This window comes from Heteronotia binoei, chromosome 1, assembly GCF_032191835.1.
Source record: "Heteronotia binoei isolate CCM8104 ecotype False Entrance Well chromosome 1, APGP_CSIRO_Hbin_v1, whole genome shotgun sequence".
Lineage (NCBI taxonomy): Eukaryota > Metazoa > Chordata > Lepidosauria > Squamata > Gekkonidae > Heteronotia > Heteronotia binoei.
Genome location: NC_083223.1, coordinates 282,092,975 through 282,116,370, shown reverse-complemented (window position 1 = coordinate 282,116,370; position 23,396 = coordinate 282,092,975). Strand labels below are relative to the sequence as shown.

The window sequence follows — 23,396 nt, the reverse complement described above, 5'->3', positions numbered from 1 at the left end:
ATCAATTCTCCATGATTTTCTATGGGAATAAATCTCCCTAAGGAATGATAGAGTTCCCAGCAGACATTTCCCTCCCCCCCCCCCGCTTTCTGACGACCCTGAAGTGGGGGGAGGGTCTCCAAACCAGGGGATACCCTGCCCCCACCTGGGGATTGGCAACCCTAGGCCTGGGAGAAAACGGCATTTTTAAAATTCTTTCTTTCTTTCTTTCTTTCTTTCTTTCTTTCTTTCTTTCTTTCTTTCTTTCTTTCTTTCTTTCTTTCTTTCTTTCTTTCTTTCTTTCTTCCTTCCTTCCTTCCTTCCTTCCTTCCTTCCTTCCTTCCTTCCTTCCTTCCTTCCTTCCTTTTATATCATCAGATACTATTATGTAGTAGGGGGTTGGACTAGATGACCCTAGAGGTCCCTTCCAACTCTCTGATTCTATGAATCGTTCACCAAAGATATAACAGTTTACTAGCTGCATAGTTTACTCATTAAAATTGATTATACAGTTTTAACCTTCATATGAAAATGTACATAGATAATATATTTGAACTTACTAACTACGAACGAAATCTCTGGGTTCACACGCAGCGGTTCTTGAGGTTTCAGGGCTGGTCAGGGAACCGAGGGCAGGACTTTGCCTTCCACTTGGCCCCAGTGCCTTTTACCTGCTTCATATTTCCCTACAATCTCCCCCTTTAATAGTCTGCAATGACATAATTTAGGGATGCCAGTCTCCAGATGGGACCTGGGGACTCCCTGAATCATAGCTTATCTCCAGACTGCAAAGAGCAGGAGAAAACTGAGGCTTTGGAAAGGAAAGGAAAGGTCCCCTGTGCAAGCCCCAGTCGTTTCTGACTCTGGGGTGTCGTTGCTTTCGCAACGTTTTCACGGCAGACTTTTGACGGGGTGGTTTGCCATTGCCTTCCCCAGTCATCTACACTTTCCCCCCAGCAAGCTGGGGACTCATTGGACCCACCTCGGAAGGACGGAAGGCTGAGTCAACCTCAAGCCGGTGACCTGTAAAACCAGCTTCCACCAGGGATCGAACTCAGGTCGTGAGCAGAGCTTAGGACTGCAGTACTGCAGCCTTTATGGCACTGTACCCCACAGGGGTCCGAGTCTTCCCCAGTTCTCAGCCCCCGCTATTCTCCTGGAGTTTTCCAGCCTCAATCTTACAGGGGAGACCAGCATCCAGGGAGGACCTGGGGATCCCCTGGAATTACAGCTCATCTCCAGACTATTTATTTACTTACCTACTTATTTCTTTATTTAAAACACTTGTTTCATTTCTGGAGACAGCGTCTGCTCTGGAAGATGGAGTGCGTGGCGTTACAGCCCGCTGAGGTCGCTCCCCTCCTTAAACCCTACTCTTTCTGGCTGCACCCCAGAATCTCCAGGAATTTTCAAACTTGGACTTGGTACCCCCTCATCCTCTACACACTTTGCTACCTTTTCTTTCCCTTCCTCAAGAGCTTCCAAAAGACCATAAGAACCCCTCCCGGCCTTCCCCCACACTTCCCCAATAGCTACAGAGGAGCTCTTGAGATCTTTGTGTCTCTTCTCTGGATGCAGCTTTCCAGATTAATCTTCCACAAGATTAATCATAATGAACGTAGTGTTGACTGTATCTGCTGCCACCCCTATACAAAGAACTTCACAGTGTGACTGAAGGCGAGCTTCCTTGGAGGTTTTTAAACAGAGGCTAGATGGCCATCTGACAACAATGAAGATCCTGTAAATTTAGGGGAAGTGTTTGTGAGTTTCCTGCCTTGTGCAGGGGGTTGGACTAGATGACCCTAGAGGTCTCCTCCAATTCTATGATTCTATGACTGTTAAGAGCGGTTCCTCAGTGGAACAGGCTTCCTCCTTGGGAGGTGTAATAGTAAAAAAAATTGTATCCTGCCCTCCCCGCCTAGGCAGGCTCAGGGCGGCTGTTAAGAGGTGGTGGGCTCTCCTTCCTTGGAGGTTTTTCAACAGAGGCTAGATGGCCATCTGACAGCAATGAAGACCCTGTGAATTTAGGGGGAGGTGTTTGTGAGTTTCCTGCCTTGCGCAGGGGGTTGGACTAGATGACCCTGGAGGTCTCTTCCAATTCTATGATTCTATGACTGTTAAGAGCGGTTCCTCAGTGGAACAGGCTTCCTCCTTGGGAGGTGGTGGGCTCTCCTTCCTTGGAGGTTTTTCAACAGAGGCTAGATGGCCATCTGACAGCAATGAGGATCCTGTGAATTTAGGGGGAGGTGTTTGTGAGTTTTCTGCCTTGTGCAGGGGGTTGGACTAGATGACCCAGGAGGTCCCTTCCAACTCTAGGATTCTATGACTGTTAAGAGCGGTTCCTCAGTGGAACAGGCTTCCTCCTCGGGAGGTGGTGGGCTCTCCTTCCTTGGAGGTTTTTCAACAGAGGCTAGATGGCCATCTGACAGCAATGAAGACCCTGTGAATTTAGGGGGAGGTGTTTGTGAGTTTCCTGCCTTGTGCAGGGAGTTGGACTAGATGACCCAGGAGGTCCCTTCCATCTCTAGGATTCTATGACTGTTAAGAGTGGTTCCTCAGTGGAACAGGCTTCCTCCTTGGGAGGTGGTGGGCTCTCCTTCCTTGGAGGTTTTTCAACAGAGGCTAGATGGCCATCTGACAGCAATGAAGACCCTGTGAATTTAGGGGGAGGTGTTTGTGAGTTTCCTGCCTTGTGCAGGGGGTTGGACTAGATGACCCAGGAGGTCCCTTCCATCTCTAGGATTCTATGACTGTTAAGAGCGGTTCCTCAGTGGAACAGGCTTCCTCCTTGGGAGGTGGTGGGCTCTCCTTCCTTGGAGGTTTTTCAACAGAGGCTAGATGGCCATCTGACAGCAATGAGGATCCTGTGAATTTAGGGGGAGGGGTTTGTGAGTTTCCTGCCTTGTGCAGGGGGTTAAGAACATAAGAACATAAGAGAAGCCAAGTTGGATCAGGCCAATGGCCCCTCCAGTCCAACACTCTGTTTCCCACAGTGGCCAAAAAAAGCCAGGTGGCCTCAGGAGGTCCATCAGCGGGGCCCAAGACACCAGAAGCCCTCACCCTCATTTTGTGCCTGGCTCCGCCTACTGTGGCAGCCATTTTGTGGCCACGCCCACCACATTTTGTCAGAATTCCAAACGTTCCAGCAGGCTTGAAAAGTTCAGAGAGGGTTGGAAGCTCTTAAAGGAGCTGATGTGAAGCTGCAGAAAGCTTTTTTTTTTTAAAAAAAATATATTTATTTATTAAAACATATCCCGCCTTTCTTCTTTCCGGCCGACCCTGCTTATCTTCCAAGATCTGATGAATTCAGGCTAGCCTCGGCCATCCAGGTCAGGACAAAAACATGTACAGAGGTGGCTGGCCATTGCCTCTCTCTGCGTAGCAACCCTGGAATTCTTGGTGGTCTCCCATCTGAGTCATACCCAGGGCTGACCCTGCTTAGCTCCTGAGATATGAGAAGATCAGGTCAGCCTGGGCCATCCAGGTGAAGGGAAGAGAAGAACAGAGGTGGCTGGCCATTGCCTCTCTCTGCGTAGCAACCCTGGAATTCTTGGTGGTCTCCCATCTGAGTCATACCCAGGGCTGATGCTGCTTAGCTTCCAAGATCTGATGAGCTTGGGGGTACTCTGGGCCATCCAAGGTGGGCAAGGCACGTTTCAATAAATGGCAGACTCCTCCATCCTTTTGTTCCTCTGCAACATGGCGCAGATGTTTGCGCTGCTGATTCTGGGGCAAAAGATCGGAGCAGATGGGGATGGAAGGGAGGGGGCGGGAAGGCCTCCGTTGGCCGCCTCACAATCACCGCTCTGTTTGCCGTCCCCACGAAAATAAATAAGGCCTTGCTGAAAAACATCCATCTGCGCCGGGCACGCTGTCAAAACCCAGCAGCGTTGGCTTGTTTGCACTTTTCTTTTTAAGAATCGTCGTGCTAGGTTCCCTGAGACCAGCCTGGTCAGTGAGTGGAGCCCCGATCCCTAGGGCGGCAGTGGGTGGAAGAAGATTTTGCCTGGGGAGGGCTTGACTCACTGTTAGCGAATTAGGTTTATAGAATCATAGAGTTGGAAGGGACCTCCAGGGTCATCTAGTCCAACCCCCTGCACAAGGCAGGAAACTCACAAATACCTCCCCCTAAATTCACAGGATCCTCATTGCTGTCAGATGGCCATCTAGCCTCTGTTGAAAAACCTCCAAGGAAGGAGAGCCCACCACCTCCCAAGGAAGCCTGTTCCACTGAGGAATCACTCTTAACAGTCATAGAATCATAGAATTGGAAGAGAGATCCCGGGTCATCTAGTCCAACCCCGGGCACAATGCAGGAAACTCACAAACACCTCCCCCTAAATTCGCAGGATCCTCATTGCTGTCAGGTGGCCATCTAGCCTCTATTTAGAAACCTCCAAGGAAGGAGAGCCCACCACCTCCCAAGGAGGAAGCCTGTTCCACTGAGGAATCGCTCTAACGGTCAGGAACATAAGAACATAAGAGAAGCCATGTTGGATCAGGCCAATGGCCCATCCAGTCCAACACTCTGTGTCACACAGTGGCCAAAAAAATTATATATACACACCCACACCCACACATATATATACACACTGTGGCTAATAGCCACTGATGGACCTCTGCTCCATATTTTTATCCAATCCCCTCTTGAAGCTGGCTATGCTTGTAGCCGCCACCACCTCCTGTGGCAGTGAATTCCACATGTTAATCACCCTTTAGGTGAAGAAGGACTTCCTTCTATCTGTTTTAACCTGACTGCTCAGCAATTTCATTGAATGCCCATGAGTTCTTGTATCGTGAAAAAGGGAGAAGAGTACTTCTTTCTCTACATTCTCCATCCCATGCACTATCTTGTAAACCTCTGTTATGTCACCCCGCAGTCGACATTTTCCAAAGCTAAAGAGCCCCAAGCATTTTAACCTTTCTTCATAGGGAAAGTGTTCCAACCCTTTTCTAGTTGCCCTTTTCTAGACTTTTCCCAATGCTATAATATCCTTTTTGAGGTGCGGTGACCAGAATTGCACACAGTATTACAAATGAGACCGCACCATCGATTTATACAGGGGCATTATGATACTGGCTGATTTGTTTTCAATTCCCTTCCTAATAATTCCCAGCATGGCGTTGGCCTTTTTTATTGCAATCGCACACTGTCTTGACATTTTCAGTGAGTTATCTAACACGTCCCCAAGATCTCTCTCTTGGTCAGTCTCTGCCAGTTCACACCCCATCAACTTGTATTTGTAGCTGGGATTCTTGGCCCCAATGTGCATTACTTTGCACTTGGCACACTGAACCTCATCTGCCACGTTGATGCCCACTCACCCATCCTCGACAGATCCCTTTGGAGTGCCTCACAATCCTCTCCGGTTCTCACCACCCTGAACAATTTAGTGTCATCTGCAAACTTGGCCACTTCACTGCTCACTCCCAACTCCAAATTATTTATGAACAAGTTAAAGAGCATGGGACCCAGTACCGAGCCCTGCGGCACCCCACTGCTTACCGTCCTCCACTGTGAAGACTGCCCATTTATACTCACTCTCTGCTTCCTATTAATCAGTCCTCCACTGTGAAGTTCTTTTTAATGTTGAGCCGGAAACTCTTTATATTTAATTTCAACCCATTGGTTCTGGTCTTACCTTCTGGGGCCACAGAAAACAATTCCACCCCATCCTCTATAGGACAGCCCTTCAAGTGCTTAAGATGGTGATCCTATCACCTCTCAGCCGCCTCCTCTCCAGGCTAAACATCCCCAGCTCCTTCAACCTTTCCTCATAGGACTTCGTCTCCCGACCCCTCACCATCTTTGTTGTTCTCCTCTGGACCCGTTCCAGCTTGTCTAGATCCTTCTTAAAATGTTTATGCACAGGTCACCAACTTCATTGGGGGATTTCTCTTGCACCCCCAACAGCACAAACCCAAAACGAAAACCTGCAGTTACCAAAACAACCTGCAGTTATCAGAAGGCTAATACGTACTCACTAATAAGTTTTAAGACCTCGCAGATAAACTTTCTTAGACTCCCAAGTTTTGGAAAGCAAACAGTTTATTAGACTCCAAGTTTCTCTTTTAGACAGAAGGCTTCAAATGGATAGAAAACAAAGCAATTAGATAAACTTAGTACATTTCAGTTTATACAGTAGATAGAAAGCTTAAAATATATGGATAGAAAACAAAACAGAAAACAGTTACACAGTTAGAATTCAATCACGCATAAAGGATAACATACAATAAAGCAGAGAGCATACTGAAAAATATAAGCCCCAACAGGGATTTCCCCTATTAGTTACATTTTAGATTTAGATATTTTTAGATTTAGATATTGGATTTATATCCCGCCCTCCACTCCGAAGAGTCTCAGAGCAGCTCACAATCTCCTTTCCCTTCCTCCCCCACAACAGACACCCTGTGAGGTGGGTGGGGCTGAGAGGGCTCTCACAGCAGCTGCCCTTTCAAGGACAACCTCTGCCAGAGCTATGGCTGACCCAAGGCCATTCCAGCAGGTGCAAGTGGAGGAGTGGGGAATCAAACCCTGTTCTCCCAGATAAGAGAGCTCTGGCTGACCCAAGGCCATTCCAGCAGGTGCAAGTGGAGGAGTGGGGAATCAAACCTGGTTCTCCCAAATAAGAGAGCTGTGGCTGACCCAAGGCCATTCCAGCAGCTGCAAGGGGAGGAGTGGGGAATCAAACCCGGTTCTCCCAGAGAAGAGAGCTCTGGCTGACCCAAGGCCATTCCAGCAGCTGCAAGTGGAGGAGTGGGGAATCAAACCCTGTTCTCCCAGATAAGAGAGCTCTGGCTGACCCAAGGCCATGCTAGCAGGTGCAAGTGGAGGAGTGGGGAATCAAACCCGGTTCTCCCAGATAAGAGAGCTATGGCTGACCCAAGGCCATGCTAGCAGGTGCAAGTGGAGGAGTGGGGAATCAAACCCGGTTCTCCCAGATAAGAGAGCTCTGGCTGACCCAAGGCCATTCCAGCAGGTGCAAGTGGAGGAGTGGGGAATCAAACTCAGTTCTCCCAGATAAGAGAGCTCTGGCTGACCCAAGGCCATTCCAGCAGGTGCAAGTGGAGAAGTGGGGAATCAAACCTGGTTCTCCCAGATAAGAGTCCGCACACTAAACCACTACACCAAACTGGCTCTCCTAATTTTCCCAATTAAAATCAAGTCCTAAGTCTTCGTCTTAAACCACAGGGCAATGCTCTGTGTTCAATGTTTGAGGCCTCAAACAGAAGATGGTTTAAATCAGCAAAGGCTGTTTCTCCTTTTTGGTTGTCCAGCAGAGAATCTGTCTCTGCATAGCAACCTAAGAGTCTAAGTTCCAATTAGCTTGGCATGATTGACACAGAGGCAGTGCAGAAAAACTCTAGTGCAGATCAGCAGCCTGGGCCCAAAACTTCACAGCTTATAAAGGCTCCAACGATCTCATATCAGATCTACTGGGTCACACAGCTGGGCCCCAGCTGTAAACAATTTCAAGACCAACTATCAACAATCAGAGCTCAGATTGTCCTTAATTCCTCCTGGCCTTTCACCCACTTAGCAGGCTTAGCAGCCATCTTGTTTCCTGCCGTACCATATATGGACCTTACCATACAGGGAAATTCCTGTCCCCAGAAGCCTCCCAAATATACCCCTAGGTTTTTTTTTTCCTATTCTGCTGCCCTGATAGCAATATGATATGTGCTTAGAACTCTGGTGGCCAAGTTCATAATCGCAACCAAAAATCATAGAGAGCCAGGTCCGAGAAAAATATAATGGCTTAAGGTGTTTGAAGTGCCCGTTTCATAAGAGGATGACAGCTTTCAGAAAGAGTTCTTGTAGCCATTTCATAAAGGGTACGTTTAAGATCATAAAGAGGGCCAACCCAAAATAAATTACGCCATACTCAGTAGTAGAGCATCTTGGCATGCAGAAGGTCCCAGGATCAATCCACTGGCATCTCCAGTTGAAAGGACCAGACAATAGGTGATGAGAACCTATGTCCATCTAGTCCAGCCTCCTGTCTCACACAGTGGTCAACCAGTTCCTCTGGAGGGCCAACAACAGGGCAGAGAGGCCAAGGCCTTCCCCTGAGAAGAACCTCAGAAGAGCCCTGCTGGGTCAGACCACGGAGGGTCCATCTAGTCCAGCCTCCTGTCTCACACAAGGGCCAGCCAGTTCCTCCGGAGGGCCAACAACAGGGCAAAGAGGCCGAGGCCTTCCCCTAAGAAGATCCTCAGAAGAGCCTGCTGGATCAGACCAGTGAGGGTCCATCTAGTCCAGCTCCCTGTCTCACACAGTGGCCAGCCAGTTCCTCTGGAGGGCCAACAACAGGGCATAGAGACCAAGGACTTCCAAAGAACATCAGAAGAGCCCTGCTGGATCTGACCAGTGAGTGTCCATCTAGTCCAGCCTCCAGTCTCACACAGAGGCCACCCAGTTCCTCTGGAGGGCCAACAACAGGGCAGAGAGGCCAAGACCTTCCCCTGAGAAGAACCTCAGAAGAGCCCTGCTGGGTCAGACCACGGAGGGTCCATCTAGTCCATCCTCCTGTCTCACACAAGGGCCAGCCACTTCCTCTGGAGGGCCAACAACAGGGCAGAGAGGCCGAGGCCTTCCCCTGAGAAGAACCTCAGAAGAGCCCTGCTGGGTCAGGCCACTGAGGGTCCATCTCGTCCAGCCTCCTGCCTCACACAGTGGGCAACCAGTTCCTCTGGAGGGCCAAAAACAGGGCAGAGAGGCCAAGGCCTTCCCCTGAGAACATCAGAAGAGCCCTGCTGGATCAGGCCACTGAGGGTCCATCAAGTCCAGCCTCCTGCCTCACACAGTGGGCAACCAGTTCCTCTGGAGGGCCAACAACAGGGCAGAGAGGCCGAAGCCTTCCTCTGAGAAGAGGAAGCACGGACGGTGGCTAAGTGGTAGAGCATCTGCTTGGTAATCAGAAGATCCCAGGTTCAGTCCCTGGCATCTCCAACTAAAAAGGGTCCAGGCAAATAGGCATGAAAAACCTCCGCTTGAGACCCTGGAGAGCTGACTAGACAATACTGACTTTGATGGACCGAGGGTCTGATTCAGTTGAAGGCAGCTTCATAAGTCCAACAACAGGGCATAGAGACCAAGGGCCAACAACAGGGCATAGAGACCAAGGACTTCCAAAGAACATCAGAAGAGCCCAGTTGGATCAGGCCACTGAGGGTCCATCTAGTCCAGCCTCCTGTCTCACACAGTGGCCAGCCAGTTCCTCTGCAGGGCCAACAACAGGGCAGAGAGGCCGAGGCCTTCCCCTGAGAAGAACCTCAGAAGAGCCCTGCTGGGTCAGACCAGTGCTCCCTCTAATCCAGCATCCTGTTTCACACAGTGCAGGAATTATTTATTTATTGCACTTATATCCCGCCCTCCCCAAACGGGCTCAGGGGGGCTATTGAAGTCATTTCCCTCCTGTCTTTTTCCCAGGCAGCTTAGCCAGTTTGTTGTCGTGGTTAAGTGTGCGGACTCTTATCTGGGTTTGATTCCCCACACCTCCACTTGCAGCTGCTGGAATGGCCTTGGATCAGCCGTAGCTCTCGTAGTGGTTGTCCTTGAAAGGGTAACTGCTGTGAGAGCCCTCTCAGCTCCACCCACCTCACAGGGTGTCTGTTGTGGGGGGAGAAGATACAGGAGATTATAAGCCACTCTGAATCTCTGATTCAGAGAGAAGGGCGGGGTATAAATCTGCAATTCTTTTTCTGAAAATTAAAATAGATAAAAATTCATATTGAAAAGCGGTAACTCTCACGGACAGCTTTGCAAGGTAGGCTTCTGTGGAAACAGAGGCTGGGAGTGTGAAAGAAGAAGAAGACTACAAATTTATACCCCACCCTTCTCCTTGAATCAGAGACTCAGAGTGGCGCACGATCTCCTCTATCTTCTTCCCCACAACAGACACCCTGTGAAGAAGAAGAAGAAGATATTGGATTTATATCCCGCCCTCCACTCTAAAGAGTCTCAGAGTGGCTCACAATCTCCTTTCCCTTCCTCCCCCACAACAGACACCCTGTGAGGTAGATGAAGATATTGGATTTATATCCCGCCCTCCACTCCGAAGAGTAGTCTCAGAGCGGCTCACAATCTCCTTTCCCTTCCTCCCCCACAACAGACACCCTGTGAGGTAGATGAAGATGTTGGATTTATATCCTGTCCTCCACTCCGAAGAGTCTCAGAGCGGCTCACAATCTCCTTTCCCTTCCTCCCCCACAACAGACACCCTGTGAGGTAGATGAAGATGTTGGATTTATATCCTGTCCTCCACTCCGAAGAGTCTCAGAGCGGCTCACAATCTCCTTTCTCTTCCTCCCCCACAACAGACACCCTGTGAGGTAGATGAAGATATTGGATTTATATCCCGCCCTCCACTCCGAAGAGTCTCAGAGCGGCTCACAATGTCCTTTCCCTTCCTCCCCCACAACAGACACCCTGTGAGGTGGGTGGGGTTGAGAGAGGTCTGACAGAAGCTGCCTCTTCGAGGACAACTCCTATGAGCTCTGGCTGACCCAAGGCCATTCCAGCAGGTGCAAGTGGAGGAGTGGGGAATCCAACCCGGTTCTCCCAGAAAAGAGTCCGCACACTTAACTACTACACCAAAATGGCAGTGCATACAATGTGGTTATGGCGGGGGGGGGGGGGAGGATGAGCCATGCACTTAGGCTAATGAGTTTAAAGAAAAGAGAGGACCCACCGCCCTCCACACATACACACACACACTACCTCGAGGGGCATCTATTTCTCAGAGGCCCAGAAGTGCTTTTTAGAGCAAACGGCTTGCGCTTCTCTGTCTTTTTTCCTCTCTCTGCTTGATTCCTCCCCCTCTTCCCCCCACCTCTAATTTCCATTTCCATCTTCCCTTGCAGTCGTGTACTGCTGTTTTCTCCAGCCCGTAACGCAGCTCGGGTCAGTCGGTTTCTATCACAATCAATTATCCAGGCCTGGCTTATCTACATGGGCACTTTGGCAAATGGAGGTGGACATTTTACCGTCACTGGGAAACGGAGGGTGGGGGGAGGGACTGTTTGTGTGGTTGGAAGGGCAGAGCAGAGTAGCCCAGAGAAGGTGAGGGAGGCCTTTTAGAGGTTTCCCCGAGGCGCATGCAGAACGGATCCCGGAGAGGAAAGCCCTGCTGTTCTGATGGCTTTTCTCCGGTTGAAGATGTCGAGAGCCTTATCCTACCTCTGGGGCCCGTTCCTGCGTTCAGAAAGGCACGTGGTAGAGGCGTCCGTGATGGTACAGTCCCTTCAAGAGGCCACGAAGGTCCCAGAAATGTTGAAGGGTAGTGAGACCAAAGGACTGCTCAGACCCATTCGGTACACACACCCCACAACACTTTGTCCCTTTTCTTCACTGAAATTGCGGTCTCCTCTAAGAAGACGCACACACCCCGGCCCCGAGTTTATACGCTGCTGTGGAGGAAAAGATTTATCTACTGAAATCCTCCTTTTGGATCCTCTCCGAAAGAAAACCCAGTTTCCAACTGTTGGATCTGCTGGCTTCTGAATAGCAGAACTGAATCCCAAATTCTGTAATTTAGATACTACTCTTCCCAAATTTGCGATTGGAGGTCTGAGGGCCTCCTCTTAAATTCCACCACCTCAGTTTATGCGGCAAGATTTGAACTGGCTTCAGCCTCTCTGCCCTGTTGTTGGCCCTCCAGAGGAACTGGCTGGCCACTGTGTGAGACAGGAGGCTGGACTAGATGGACCCTCCCTGGTCTGACGCAGCAGGGCTCTTCTGAGGTTCTTCCCAGGGGAAGGCCTTGGCCTCTCTGCTCTGTTGTTGGCCCTCCAGAGGAACTGGCTGGCCCCTGTGTGAGACAGAAGGCTGGACTAGATGGACCCTCCCTGGTCTGACCCAGCAGGGCTCTTCTAATGCTTTTCTCAGGGAAAGGCCTGTTCTTCTGCTCTTCTCAGGGAAAGGCCTGCCCTGTTGTTGGCCCTCCAGAGGAACTGGCTGGCCACTGTGTGAGACAGGAGGCTGGACTAGATGGACCCTCCAGGTCTGACCCAGCAGGGCTCTTCTGAGGTTCTTCTCAGGGGAAGACTCGGCCTCTCTGCCCTGTTGTTGGCCCACAAGAGGAACTGGCTGGCCACTGTGTGAGACAGGAGGCTGGACTAGATGGACCCTCCTGGTCTGACCCCAGCAGGGCTCTTCTGAGGTTCTTCTCAGGGGAAGACCTCGGCCTCTCTGCCCTGTTGTTGGACCTCCAGAGGAACTGGGTGGCCCCTGTGTGAGACAGGAGGCTGGACTGGATGGACCCTCCTGGTCTGACCCAGCAGGACTCTTCTGATGCTGTTCTCAGGGGAAGGCCTCAGCCTCTCTGCCCTGTTGAAGGCCCTCCAGAGGAACTGGCTGGCCTCTGTGTGAGACAGGAGGCTGGACTGGATGGACTCTCACTGGCCTGACCCAGCAGGGCTCTTCTGATGTTCTCAGGGGAAGGCCTTGTCCTCTCTGCCCTGTTTTTCGACCTCCAGAGGAACTGGTTGGCCACTGTATGAGGCAGAAGACTGGACTAGGAGAGCCAGTTTGGTGTAGTGGTTAAGTGTGCGGACACTTATCTGGGAGAACCTGGTTTGATTCCCCACTCCTCCACTTGCACCTGCTGGAATGGCCTTGGGTCAGCCATAGCTCTGACAGAGGTTGTCCTTGAAAGGGCAGCTGCTGTGAGAGCCCTCTCCAGCCCCACCCACCTCACAGGGTGTCTGTTGTGGGGGAGGAAGGGAAAGGAGATTGTGCGCCGCTCTAAGACTCTTCGGAGTGGAGGGCGGGATATAAATCCAATATCTTCATCTACCTCACAGGGTGTCTGTTGTGGGGGAGGAAGGTAAAGGAGATTGTGAGCCGCTCTGAGACTCTTCGGAGTGGAGGGCGGGATATAAATCCAATATCTTCATCTACCTCACAGGGTGTCTGTTGTGGGGGAGGAAGGGAAAGGAGATTGTGAGCCGCTCTAAGACTCTTCGGAGTGGATGGCAGGATATAAGTCCAATATCTACTTCATCTTCTTCTTATGACTTCTCGTTTTTCCCTTTCTCCTCAAAAGTGGACAAACAGGGCTGATCTTGCTGGGAAGTGAGTTCTTTATGGCACCCATTTTCCTTTCTACGTTTTATTTTTGAAAACAGCTCCAGCTTTTTTGGGGGGGAGGAGTTTTTTAACCACCCACTTGGGGTACAAGACGAGGCTGAAATGGCCTGCAGCAGCCACCAGGTTTCTCCAGCCGGACTTCCGCGTCCCTCCCCTTCGCCTTGTATTTCTCTGCTTTCCCGGTGGACTGTTAACCTTTCTCTTTTTCTCCCTTGACAGGAGAGCATCCGGAGCCAGCAGGAAGTCCATGTGGTGCTGGGGAACGAATCGTGTGATCTGGACTCCATGGTGTCTGCTCTGGCCCTTGCTTACTTCTTTGCGAAGGTGGGCTGTTTGCTCAGTCTCTCTTTTTAGTTACCTTTTGACTTCTGCCCAGGACTTGTATTGTAGAAAAAGCCCAGCAGGGACTCATTTGCATATTAGCCCACTCCTCCTGACCTTGTCTCACACTGGGGTTTTTTGTGTAGAAAAAGCCCAGTGGGGACTCATTTGCATATTAGGCCACACCCCTGACCTCACCATTGTTTTGCTCGGGGCTTTTTTTGAAGTGAAAGCCCAACAGGAGCTCATTTGCATATTAGACCACACCCCTGGCCACCATGGTTTCACACGGCTTTTTTTGTAGGAAAAGCCCAGCAGGAACTCATTTGCATGTTAGGCCGCACCCCCTGACCTCACCATTGTTTCACACTGGACCTTTTTGTAGGAAAAGCCCAGCAGGAACTCATTTGCCTATTAAGCCACATCCCCTGATGCCAAAGCAGCCGGAACTGCGTTCCTATGCGTTACTTCTAAAAAGAGCCCGGCTTCTGCCCTTCTGGGGGATGCTCTGGCACTCTTCCCTTTCCTTCTCTGGATGTCACAGAATCATAGAGTTGGAATAGGGTTGCCGAGTTGGACTCAAGACATATCTTGGGGACTTTGGGGTGGAGCCAGGAGACTCTGGGGGTGGAGCCAGGGTGTGACAAGCACGACTGAACTCCAAAGGGACTTTCGGCCATCCCATTGAAAGATCCATACTCTCATTAAATGCCTTCCTTCCACAGGAGAGAATGGAGGATAGAGGCACCTTCTTTGGGGGCTCGTAGAATTGGAACCCCGGTCCAATATTTTTGAAACTCCCTGTAAGCTGCGGAGTCTCGTGAGCAAAAATTCTACTTCATGAGCTCCTGGCATTAAAGCTGTGAGGTGCCGCATCAATTAGTTTGCTCCGGGGCCATTTTTCCTGAGCGAAGACAAAAATGTGTGAGCTGCAGGCTGAAAAACTGTGAGCTAGCTCACACCAACTCAGCTTAGAGGGAACACTGGGTGTCTGTTGTGGGGAGGGGAAGGGAAAGGGGATTGGAAACCGCTCTCCTATGGGTAGTGAAGGGCAGGGTACTAATCTAATCTTTTCTTCCTATTATCTAATCTTTTCTTCCGGAGAGCCGGTTTGGTGTAGTGGTTAAGTGTGCGGACTCTTATCAGGGAGAACCGGGTTTGATTCCCCACTCCTCCATTTGCACCTGCTAGCATGGCCTTGGGTCAGCCATAGCTCTGGCAGAGGTTGTCCTTGAAAGCGCAGCTGCTGTGAGAGCCCTCTCAGCCCCACCCACCTCACAGGGTGACTGTTGTGGGGGAGGAAGGTAAAGGAGATTGTGAGCCGCTCTGAGACTCTTCGGAGTGGAGGGCGGGATATAAATCCAATATCTTCATCTACCTCACAAGGTGTCTGTTGTGGGGGAGGAAGGGAAAGGAGATTGTGAGCCACTCTGAGACTCTTCGGAGTGGAGGGTGGGATATAAATCCAATATCTTCATCTACCTCACAGGGTGTCTGTTGTGGGGGAGGAAGGGAAAGGAGATTGTGAGCCGCTCTGAGACTCTTCGGAGTGGAGGGCGGGATATAAATCCAATATCTTCTTCTTCTGTTATATTTTTAAAAATGAGATTTGCGATTCTCAGGATTCTGGGCTTCCTCAGTCCAATCCTTCATTGCTTAAAAAAGACTTGGATCTTTGCGGCTTCCCGCAGACGTTTCCAGAGCCGAGGGCAGCCTTCATCCCGGTTTTGAACATCCCTCGCTCCGACTTCCCCCTGCGGACAGAGAGCACCTTTCTCCTCAAAGAACAGCGGATCCCTGAGAGCTCCATTATCTTCCGAGACGAGATCGACCTCCTCGCCCTCCACCAAGCCAGGCTCCTCTCTCTGACGCTGGTGGACCACCATGTCCTGCCAAGGTAGGTCACAGAGAGCAAGTCCTATGAGGAAAGGTTGAAGGAGCTGGGGGTGTTTAGCCTGGAGAGGAGGCGGCTGAGAGGTGATAGGATCACCATCTTCAAGTCCTTGAAGGGCTGTCCTAGAGAGGATGGTGTGGTCAATCTTGTCCACCACTGTGGCCATCCATGTGATGCAGTGGCTAAAAAGGCAAATGCAATTTTGGGATGTATCAACAGAAGTATAGTGTCCAGATCACATGATGTGATGGTATTGCTTTACTCTGATCTGGTAAGACCTCACCTGGAGTCTTGTGTTCAGTTTTGGGCACCACATTTTAAGAAGGATCTAGACAAGCTGGAACGGGTCCAGAGGAGGGCGACGAAGATGGTGAGGGGTCTGGAGACCAAGTCCTATGAGGAAAGGTTGAAGGAGCTGGGGATGTTTAGCCTGGAGAGGAGGCGGCTGAGAGGTGATAGGATCACCCTCTTCAAGTCCTTGAAGGGCTGTCCTATAGAGGATGGTGTGGAATGGTTTTCAGTGGCCCCAGAAGGTTGGACCAAAACCAATGGGTTGAAATTAAATCAAAAGAGTTTCCGGCTCAGCATTAGGAAGAACTTCCTGACCATTAGAGCGGTTCCTCAGTGGAACAGGCTTCCTCCTTGGGAGGTGGTGGGCTCTCCTTCTTTGGAAGTTTTTCAACAGAGGCTAGATGCCCATCTGACAGCAATGAGGATCCTGAGAATATAGGGGGAGGTGTTTGTGAGTTTCCTGCCTTGTGCAGGGGGTTGGACTAGATGACCCTGGTCTCTTCCAACTCTTTGATTCTATGACTGTTAAGAGCAGTTCCTCAGTGGAACAGGCTTCCTCCTCAGGAGGTGATGAGCTCTCCTTCCTTGGAGGTTTTTCAACAGAGGCTGGATGGCCATCTGACAGCAATGAGGATCCTGAGAATATAGGGGGAGGTGTTTGTGAGTTTCCTGCCTTGTGCAGGGGGTTGGACTAGATGACCCTGGACGTCTTCCAACTCTATGATTCTAGGTGCGGAATCTGAAAGGAAGCCAGTGGGGTGGAGAGAGTGGACAGAGAGGTCTTTTTCTCCCTCCCTGAAAGCGCTAGAACTTGAGGGCATCCAGTGAAACTGAGGGGCTGTAGATTCTGGGCAGAAATGCTTCGTTATACAACAAGACGTAAAAATGTGGAATTTGCTGCCGGAGGACGTAGCGATGGCCACAGGAATAAACATTTTAAAAGGGATGAGAGAGATTCATAGAGCATAAGTCTCTCAGTGGCTACTCGCCGTTGGTGACTGAGGGGAACCTCCACATTCAGACGCACTAAACCTCTGAATCCCAGAGCCAGGAGGCAACATTAGGGGAAGGCCTCGACCTCTCTGCCCTGTTGCTCGCCCTCCAGAGGAACTGATTGGGCACTGTGTGAGACAGGAGGCTGGTATAGATGGACCCTCACTGGTCTGATCCAGCAGGGCTCTTCTGAGGTTCTTCTCAGGGGAAGGCCTCAGCCTCTCTGCCCTGTTGTTGGCCCTCCAGAGGAACTGGCTGGCCACTGTGTGAGACAGGAGGCTGGACTAGATGGACCCTCCCTGGTCTGACCCAGCAGGGCTCTTCTGATGTTCTTCTCAGGGGAAGGCCTCGGCCTCTCTGCCCTGTTGTTGGCCCTACAGAGGAACTGGCTGGCCCCCGTGTGAGACACGAGGCTGGACTAGATGGACCCTCCCTGGTCTGACCCAGCAGGGCTCTTCTGATGTTCTTCTCAGGGGAAGGCCTCGGCCTCTCTGCCCTGTTGTTGGCCCTCCAGAGGCACTGGCTGGCCACTGTGTGAGGCAGGAGACTGAACTAGATGGACCCTCCCTGTTCTGACCCAGCAGGGCTCTTCTGAGGTTCTTCTCAGAGGAAGGCCTCGGCCTCTCTGCCCTTTTGTGGGCCCTCCAGAGGGACTGGCTGGCCCCTGTGTGAGGCAGGAGACTGAACTAGATGGACCCTCACTGGTCCGATCCAGCAGGGCTCTTCTGATGTTCTTCTCAGGGGAAGGCCTTGGCCTCTCTGCCCTTTTGTGGGCCCTCCAGAGGAACTGGGTGGCCACTGTGTGAGACAGAAGGCTGGACTAGATGGACCCTCCCTGGTCTGACCCAGCAGGGCTCTTCTGATGCTCTTCTCAGGGGAAGGCCTCGGCCTCTCTGCCCTGTTGTTGGCCCTCCAGAGGAACTGGCTGGCCACTGTGTGAGACAGGAGGCTGGACTAGATGGACCCTCCCTGGTCTGACCCAGCAGGGCTCTTCTGATCTTATGGGGCGGGTTCACGAGCCTATGGCTGAGACCGGCGGATGTCCTTACCTTATTATACCAGCAAATTGACCTCCCTGCGCTGTTACTTAAGTCGGGCCAATGCAGCGGATATTCTTGACATCAAAGCCACATTTAACTGACGTGTCCGCACCATTTCGTGCCGCACTGAAATCAACATTGAGTTAAACGGCTGAACCCGTTGAGGTGTTAGTCTACATTTTAATCTGTTTGATTCTGTTTCAATTGTTTGATTCTGTTTGATTGGTGGCTCGATTGTTTTATGATGTCGGAAGCCGCCCTGAGCCCATCATGGGATAGGGCGGGCTATGAATCGACAGAAATAAAATAACATAAATACATAACAAGGACTCGGCCTTCCACACCAGGTGGGCAGCTGGACTCGAGGCCCAGCTTTGACTGAACTCATGAGCATGCCTCCCTTGCCCTTTCTCAGCCAGGATGTGGCTCTGGAGGAGGCGGTCGTTGAGGTGATAGACCATCGGCCCTTGGAGCGGGAGAGGGGCCCTCCCTGCAGGGTCACGTCGGAATTGGTGGGGTCATGTGCTACCCTGGTGACTGAGAAGATCTTTCAAGGCCCGGTGGAGTTTTTGGACCAGACCGTAGCGGCCCTCCTGCACGGTAGGTGTAGCAGCAACCCACAGGAAAGAGGCAGCTGGTTTGCACTCTTTTGGACTCAGCTACCTATGTTGGTCCAAGTCCTGCCTTAGCTTTCTAATGGAAATAGAGTAGAGTAGATAGAGACAGAAGGACTTTTCTCCCTTTCTCACAATACGAGAACTCATGGCTATTCGATGAAATTGCTGAGCAGTCGGGTTAAAATGGATAAAAGGAAGTCCTTCTTCACCCAAAGGGTGATTAACATTTGACTCTGGGTCACATAAGAACATAAGAGAAGCCATGTTGGATCAGGCCAGTGGTCCCTCCAGTCCAACCCTCTGTGTCACAGAAGAACATAAGAGAAGCCCTGTTGGATCAGGCTAGTGGCCCATCCAGTCCAACACTCTTTGTCACATAAGAACATAAGAGAAGCCATGTTGGATCAGGCCAGTGGCCCATCCATTCCAACACTCTGTGTCACATAAGAACATAAGAGAAGCCATGTTGGATCAGGCCAGTGGCCCATCCATTCCAACACTCTGTGTCACATAAGAACAGAAGAGAAGCCATGTTGGATCAAGCCAATGGCCCATCCAGTCCAACACTGTGTCACATAAGAACATAAGAGAAGCCATGTTGGATCACGCCAATGGCCCATCCAGTCCAACACTCTGTGTCACATAAGAACATCAGAGAAGTCATGTTGGATCAGGCCAATGGCTCATCCAGTCCAACACTGTGTCACATAAGAGAAGCCATGTTGGATCAGGCCAATGGCCCATCCATTCCAACACTCTGTGTCACATAAGAACATAAGAGAAGCCATGTTGGATCAGGCCAGTGGCCCATCCATTCCAACACTCTGTGTCACATAAGAACAGAAGAGAAGCCATGTTGGATCAAGCCAATGGCCCATCCAGTCCAACACTGTGTCACATAAGAACATAAGAGAAGCCATGTTGGATCACGCCAATGGCCCATCCAGTCCAACACTCTGTGTCACATAAGAACATCAGAGAAGTCATGTTGGATCAGGCCAATGGCTCATCCAGTCCAACACTGTGTCACATAAGAGAAGCCATGTTGGATCAGGCCAATGGCCCATGCAGTCCAACACTCTGTGTCACATAAGAACATAAGTCTCTGTTTTCTCCATTGGCTGAGACTCCTCCCTTGGGGAGAAAGTGGGGAAGGAGCGCTTTCTTTGCCAGGCTGTCTCAACTGCACAGCAGAACTACTGAGCCAAGCCTCTCTTCTGTTGGCTGAGGCTCCTCTCCCTCCTTGTCCCCTGGGGAAGGAAGGAAAGAGCCAGAGCTTCCTTTGCCCAGTTCCCTGGATCCTATGGGAGAAATACAAAGAAAGCACCTTTAAGACCAACGAGTACTAATATTTTAAGCATGTTTTATTTTAAGTTGTTAAAATCTTTAATTGTGTTTGTGTCCTTTATAAAACTTATATTGCTGCTATCTAATCTTGAATAGATACATATATGGCCCAGTCCAACATGGCCCGGCCCGACAAGATCTCATTTATCTCATGAGTTTGACACCCCTGCTCTAAATAGAGATGATAGGGATTCGATTCTTTCACCTGCCAAAGACTTGAAGCTGCCTGATACTGAACAGGACCACTGATACAAAAGGGTCAGGATTATTTACTCAATATCTACTGGCTCTCCAGGGTCTCAGACTGAGGTCTTTCCCATCACCTCCTACTTGGTCCATTTTAACTGGAGATGCCAGGGATTGAACCTGGGACCTTCTGCATGCCAAGCAGATGCTCTGCCCCTGAGCTATGGCCCCTCTCCATGGCTCTCCTGGGTCTCAGGCTGAGGTCTTTCCCATCACCTCCTGCCTGGTCCTTTTAACTGGCGATGCCGGGGATGGAACCTGGGACCTTCTGCATGCCAAGCAGAGGCTCTGCCACTGAGCTATAGCCCCTCTCCATGGCTCTCAGGCTGAGGTCTTTCCCATCACCTCCTGCCTGGTCCTTTTAACTGGAGATGCCGGGGATTGAACCTGGGACTTTCTGTATGCGAAACAGAGGCTCTGCCCCTGAGCTATGGCCCCTCTCCATGGCTCTCCAGGGTCTCAGGCTGAGGTCTTTCCCATCACCTCCTGCCTGGTCCTTTCAACTGGAGATGCCAGGGATTGAACCTGGGACCTTCTGCATGCCAAGCAGAGGCTCTGCCACTGATCTATGGCCCCTCTCTATGGGTCTCCAGTTTACACTTGAAACAAAGTGTAAAGCATTAGACCCAAACTCTTTGAGCTTGTGGACACATTTAGAATTCTAACACAGCGTAATGGGTGCAACGACCAAAATGGCTGCCATAAAATGGCTGCCGCTGGAGGCGGAGCCAGCTGGAAAAAGATAGTCACTGCTTAACTTTAGGAGCCCAGTTCAGATGCTTCTGCTGTGGTTCCACAGGCACCATCGTGCTCGACTGTGTCAACATGGCTGCCGAGGCGGGCAAAGTGACCCCCAAGGACGTCCATTTCGCTTCCCTTCTGGAATCCAAGTTCCCGGATCTGCCCCCAAGAGGTGTCATATTCGAGGCCCTGCAGAATGCCAAGTTTGATGTCTCAGGTATGTTTCTGCCTGACAGAGAGCAAAGGTAGATCCAAGTAGTCGGCTGTGTTGTTCTGAAGTACATAAGAGAAGCCCTGTTGGATCAGGCGAATGGCCCATCCAGTTCAACACTCTGTGTCACACGAGAACATAAGAGAAGCCATGTTGGATCAGGCCAATGGCTTCTCCATTCCAACACTTTGTGTCACATAAGAACATAAGAGAAGCCATGTTGGATCAGGCCAGTGGCCCATCCAGTCCAACACTCTGTGTCACGTAAGAACATAAGAGAAGCCCTGTTGGATCAGGCCAGTGGCCCCTCCAGTCCAACACTCTGTGTCACATAAGAACTTAAGAGAAGCCATGTTGGATCAGGCCAGTGGCCCATCCAGTTCAACTCTCTGTGTCACACGAGAACATAAGAGAAGCCATGTTGGATCAGGCCAGTGGCTTCTCCAGTCCAACACTTTGTGTCACATAAGAACATAAGAGAAGTCATGTTGGATCAGGCCAGTGGCCCATCCAGTCCAACACTCTGTGTCACGTAAGAACATAAGAGAAGCCCTGTTGGATCAGGCTAGTGGCCCCTCCAGTCCAACACTCTGTGTCACATAAGAACATAAGAGAAGCCATGTTGGATCAGGCCAATGGCCCATCCAGTCCAACACTCTGTGTCACAAAAGAACATAAGAGAAGCCATGTTGGATCAGGCCAGTGGCCCATCCAGTCCAACACTCTGTGTCACATAAGAACATAAGAGAAGCCATGTTGGATCAGGCCAGTGGCCCATCCAGTCCAACACTCTGTGTCACGTAGGAACATAAGAGAAGCCCTCTTTTCTCAATTGACTGAAGCTCCTCCCTTGGGTAGGAAGGGGGAAGGAAGAGCTTGCTTTGCCAGGCTCTCTCAATCACACAGCAGAGCTACTGAGCCAAGCCTCTCTTCCTTCTTTTGGCTGAGGCTCCTCCCTCTCTTTGTTCCCTGGGGATGGAAGGAAAGAGCCAGAACTTCCTTTGCCCAGTCTGAGTAGACAGTTGCTGCTGAAACTTGATTAACTGGAGCTGCTGGGGATTGAACAGGGGACTTTTGGCACGCGAAGCAAGGCCTCCACTCCACCGTTCCACTTGCACTGCTTGTCCTCCCGCCCCCCTCCCGCACATCTTCTCCTCCAAGAAAGATTTTGGGGTCTCTCTTCTTCTCAGGCCTCACGACAGACCAGATGCTGAGGAAAGATCTGAAAGCCGTCTCTGGGAAAGACGTGGTCATCGCGCTTAGCTCTGTGTACGTGACTTTGCAGGTGGGTGTGACATGCGTGTCCCTGTTTTTTGTGGCTTAAGTTTTTGGAACTTCAGCCACCAAACTGAGATGGAACGGCTGTTCTGTCGAGCGACCGAGGGGTGGCTGTGGAAGCGTTTTGTGTTTTATTTATTTAAAACACCTTTCCACCCTGACATAGGGTTGCCAATCCCCAGGTGGGGGCAGGGGATCCCCCGGTTTGGAGGCCCTCCCCCCGCTTCAGGGTCGTCAGATTTATTCCCATAGAAAATCATGGAGAATTGATCCGCGGGTATCTGGGGCTCTGGGAGGGCTGTTTTTTGGGATAGAGGCACCAATTTGTCAGTATAGCATCTAGTGCCTCTCTCCAAAATACCCCTCAAGTTTCAAAAAGATTGGACCAGGGGGTCCAGTTCTATGAGCTCCAAAAGAAGGTGCCCCTATCCTTCATTATTTCCTATGGAAGGAAGGCATTGAAAAGGTGTGCCGTCCCTTTAAATGTTATGGCCAGAACTCCCTTTGGAGTTCAATGATGCTTGTCACAGCCTTGATCTTGGCTCCACCCCTAATGTCTCCTGGCTCCACCCCCAACGTCCCCAGATATTTCTTGAATTGGACTTGGCACCCTACCCTGACAAGGTCAGGCAACGAACGTTAAAACATTTAAGACAGGTCTCGAACGCAGTGCCCACGGGCACTGTCGTTTCCGCCAGTTCTTCTCTTGGTGCCCGCTGCGCTTTTCAGGAAGTGGGCGGGGCCATGGTAAGGCAGGGCTTGTAATTGGCTGCCCACATTCAAAGGAAGGGGTCTTCTGCTGGGCTTTCCTTAGCCAGTGTGTGGTCCCATTCCTCCTTCAAGCATTCCTTCTTTCCTGGAAGCGTAAGACGGAAGGCATTCTGTTTGGCTCTGCCTCCTGCGGAAGCCATTTCGGGGCTGGCATTCACGGCTTTTAGAGGCTTGAAAAGGTCAGGAACCCCTGATTTAAGAGATTAAAACAGCATGTTAGAGTCCATATAAAATATTTAAATGATTCAGTAAAAACATAAATACAGAACACACAGAGAGGAGAACCAATAACAGTTACTGGGGGAACGGCCAACAGAACTGTCGTAATCCTAGGCCTAGTGAGGCCTACAGGCGCCAGAGAAGCCTGTGTTAGAGTAGCTACAGGGCCTACATTTCCCAGGATCCCTTCTGTCCCTCTGATTGGGTAGACAGCAAGTTTAGAGGGAAGGCTTGCCGAATAGAGGGGTGGGACCTGGAAGGAAGGGAATAAAAGGCCCATCTAGAGAGGGAGGGTTCTGTCTGGAGAGGCTGCCGTCGGGAGAGTTCTTTAGAAAAGGCTGTGGCTGGAGAGTAA

The 23,396-nt window shown here is 50.8% G+C and overlaps 1 protein-coding gene across 1 annotated transcript in view; it reads left to right on the top strand.

Annotated features, from left to right (window-relative positions):
• Window positions 1-23,396, top strand: part of PRUNE1 (prune exopolyphosphatase 1) — a 73,516-nt gene that overhangs the window by 826 nt on the left and 49,294 nt on the right. Inside the window, exons 2-6 of the mRNA XM_060256411.1 lie at window positions 13,292-13,396; window positions 15,085-15,290; window positions 18,027-18,211; window positions 20,621-20,779; window positions 21,964-22,058. Of these exons, the coding sequence (XP_060112394.1) occupies window positions 13,292-13,396; window positions 15,085-15,290; window positions 18,027-18,211; window positions 20,621-20,779; window positions 21,964-22,058 (750 nt within the window). The remainder of the gene's footprint in view (window positions 1-13,291; window positions 13,397-15,084; window positions 15,291-18,026; window positions 18,212-20,620; window positions 20,780-21,963; window positions 22,059-23,396) is intronic.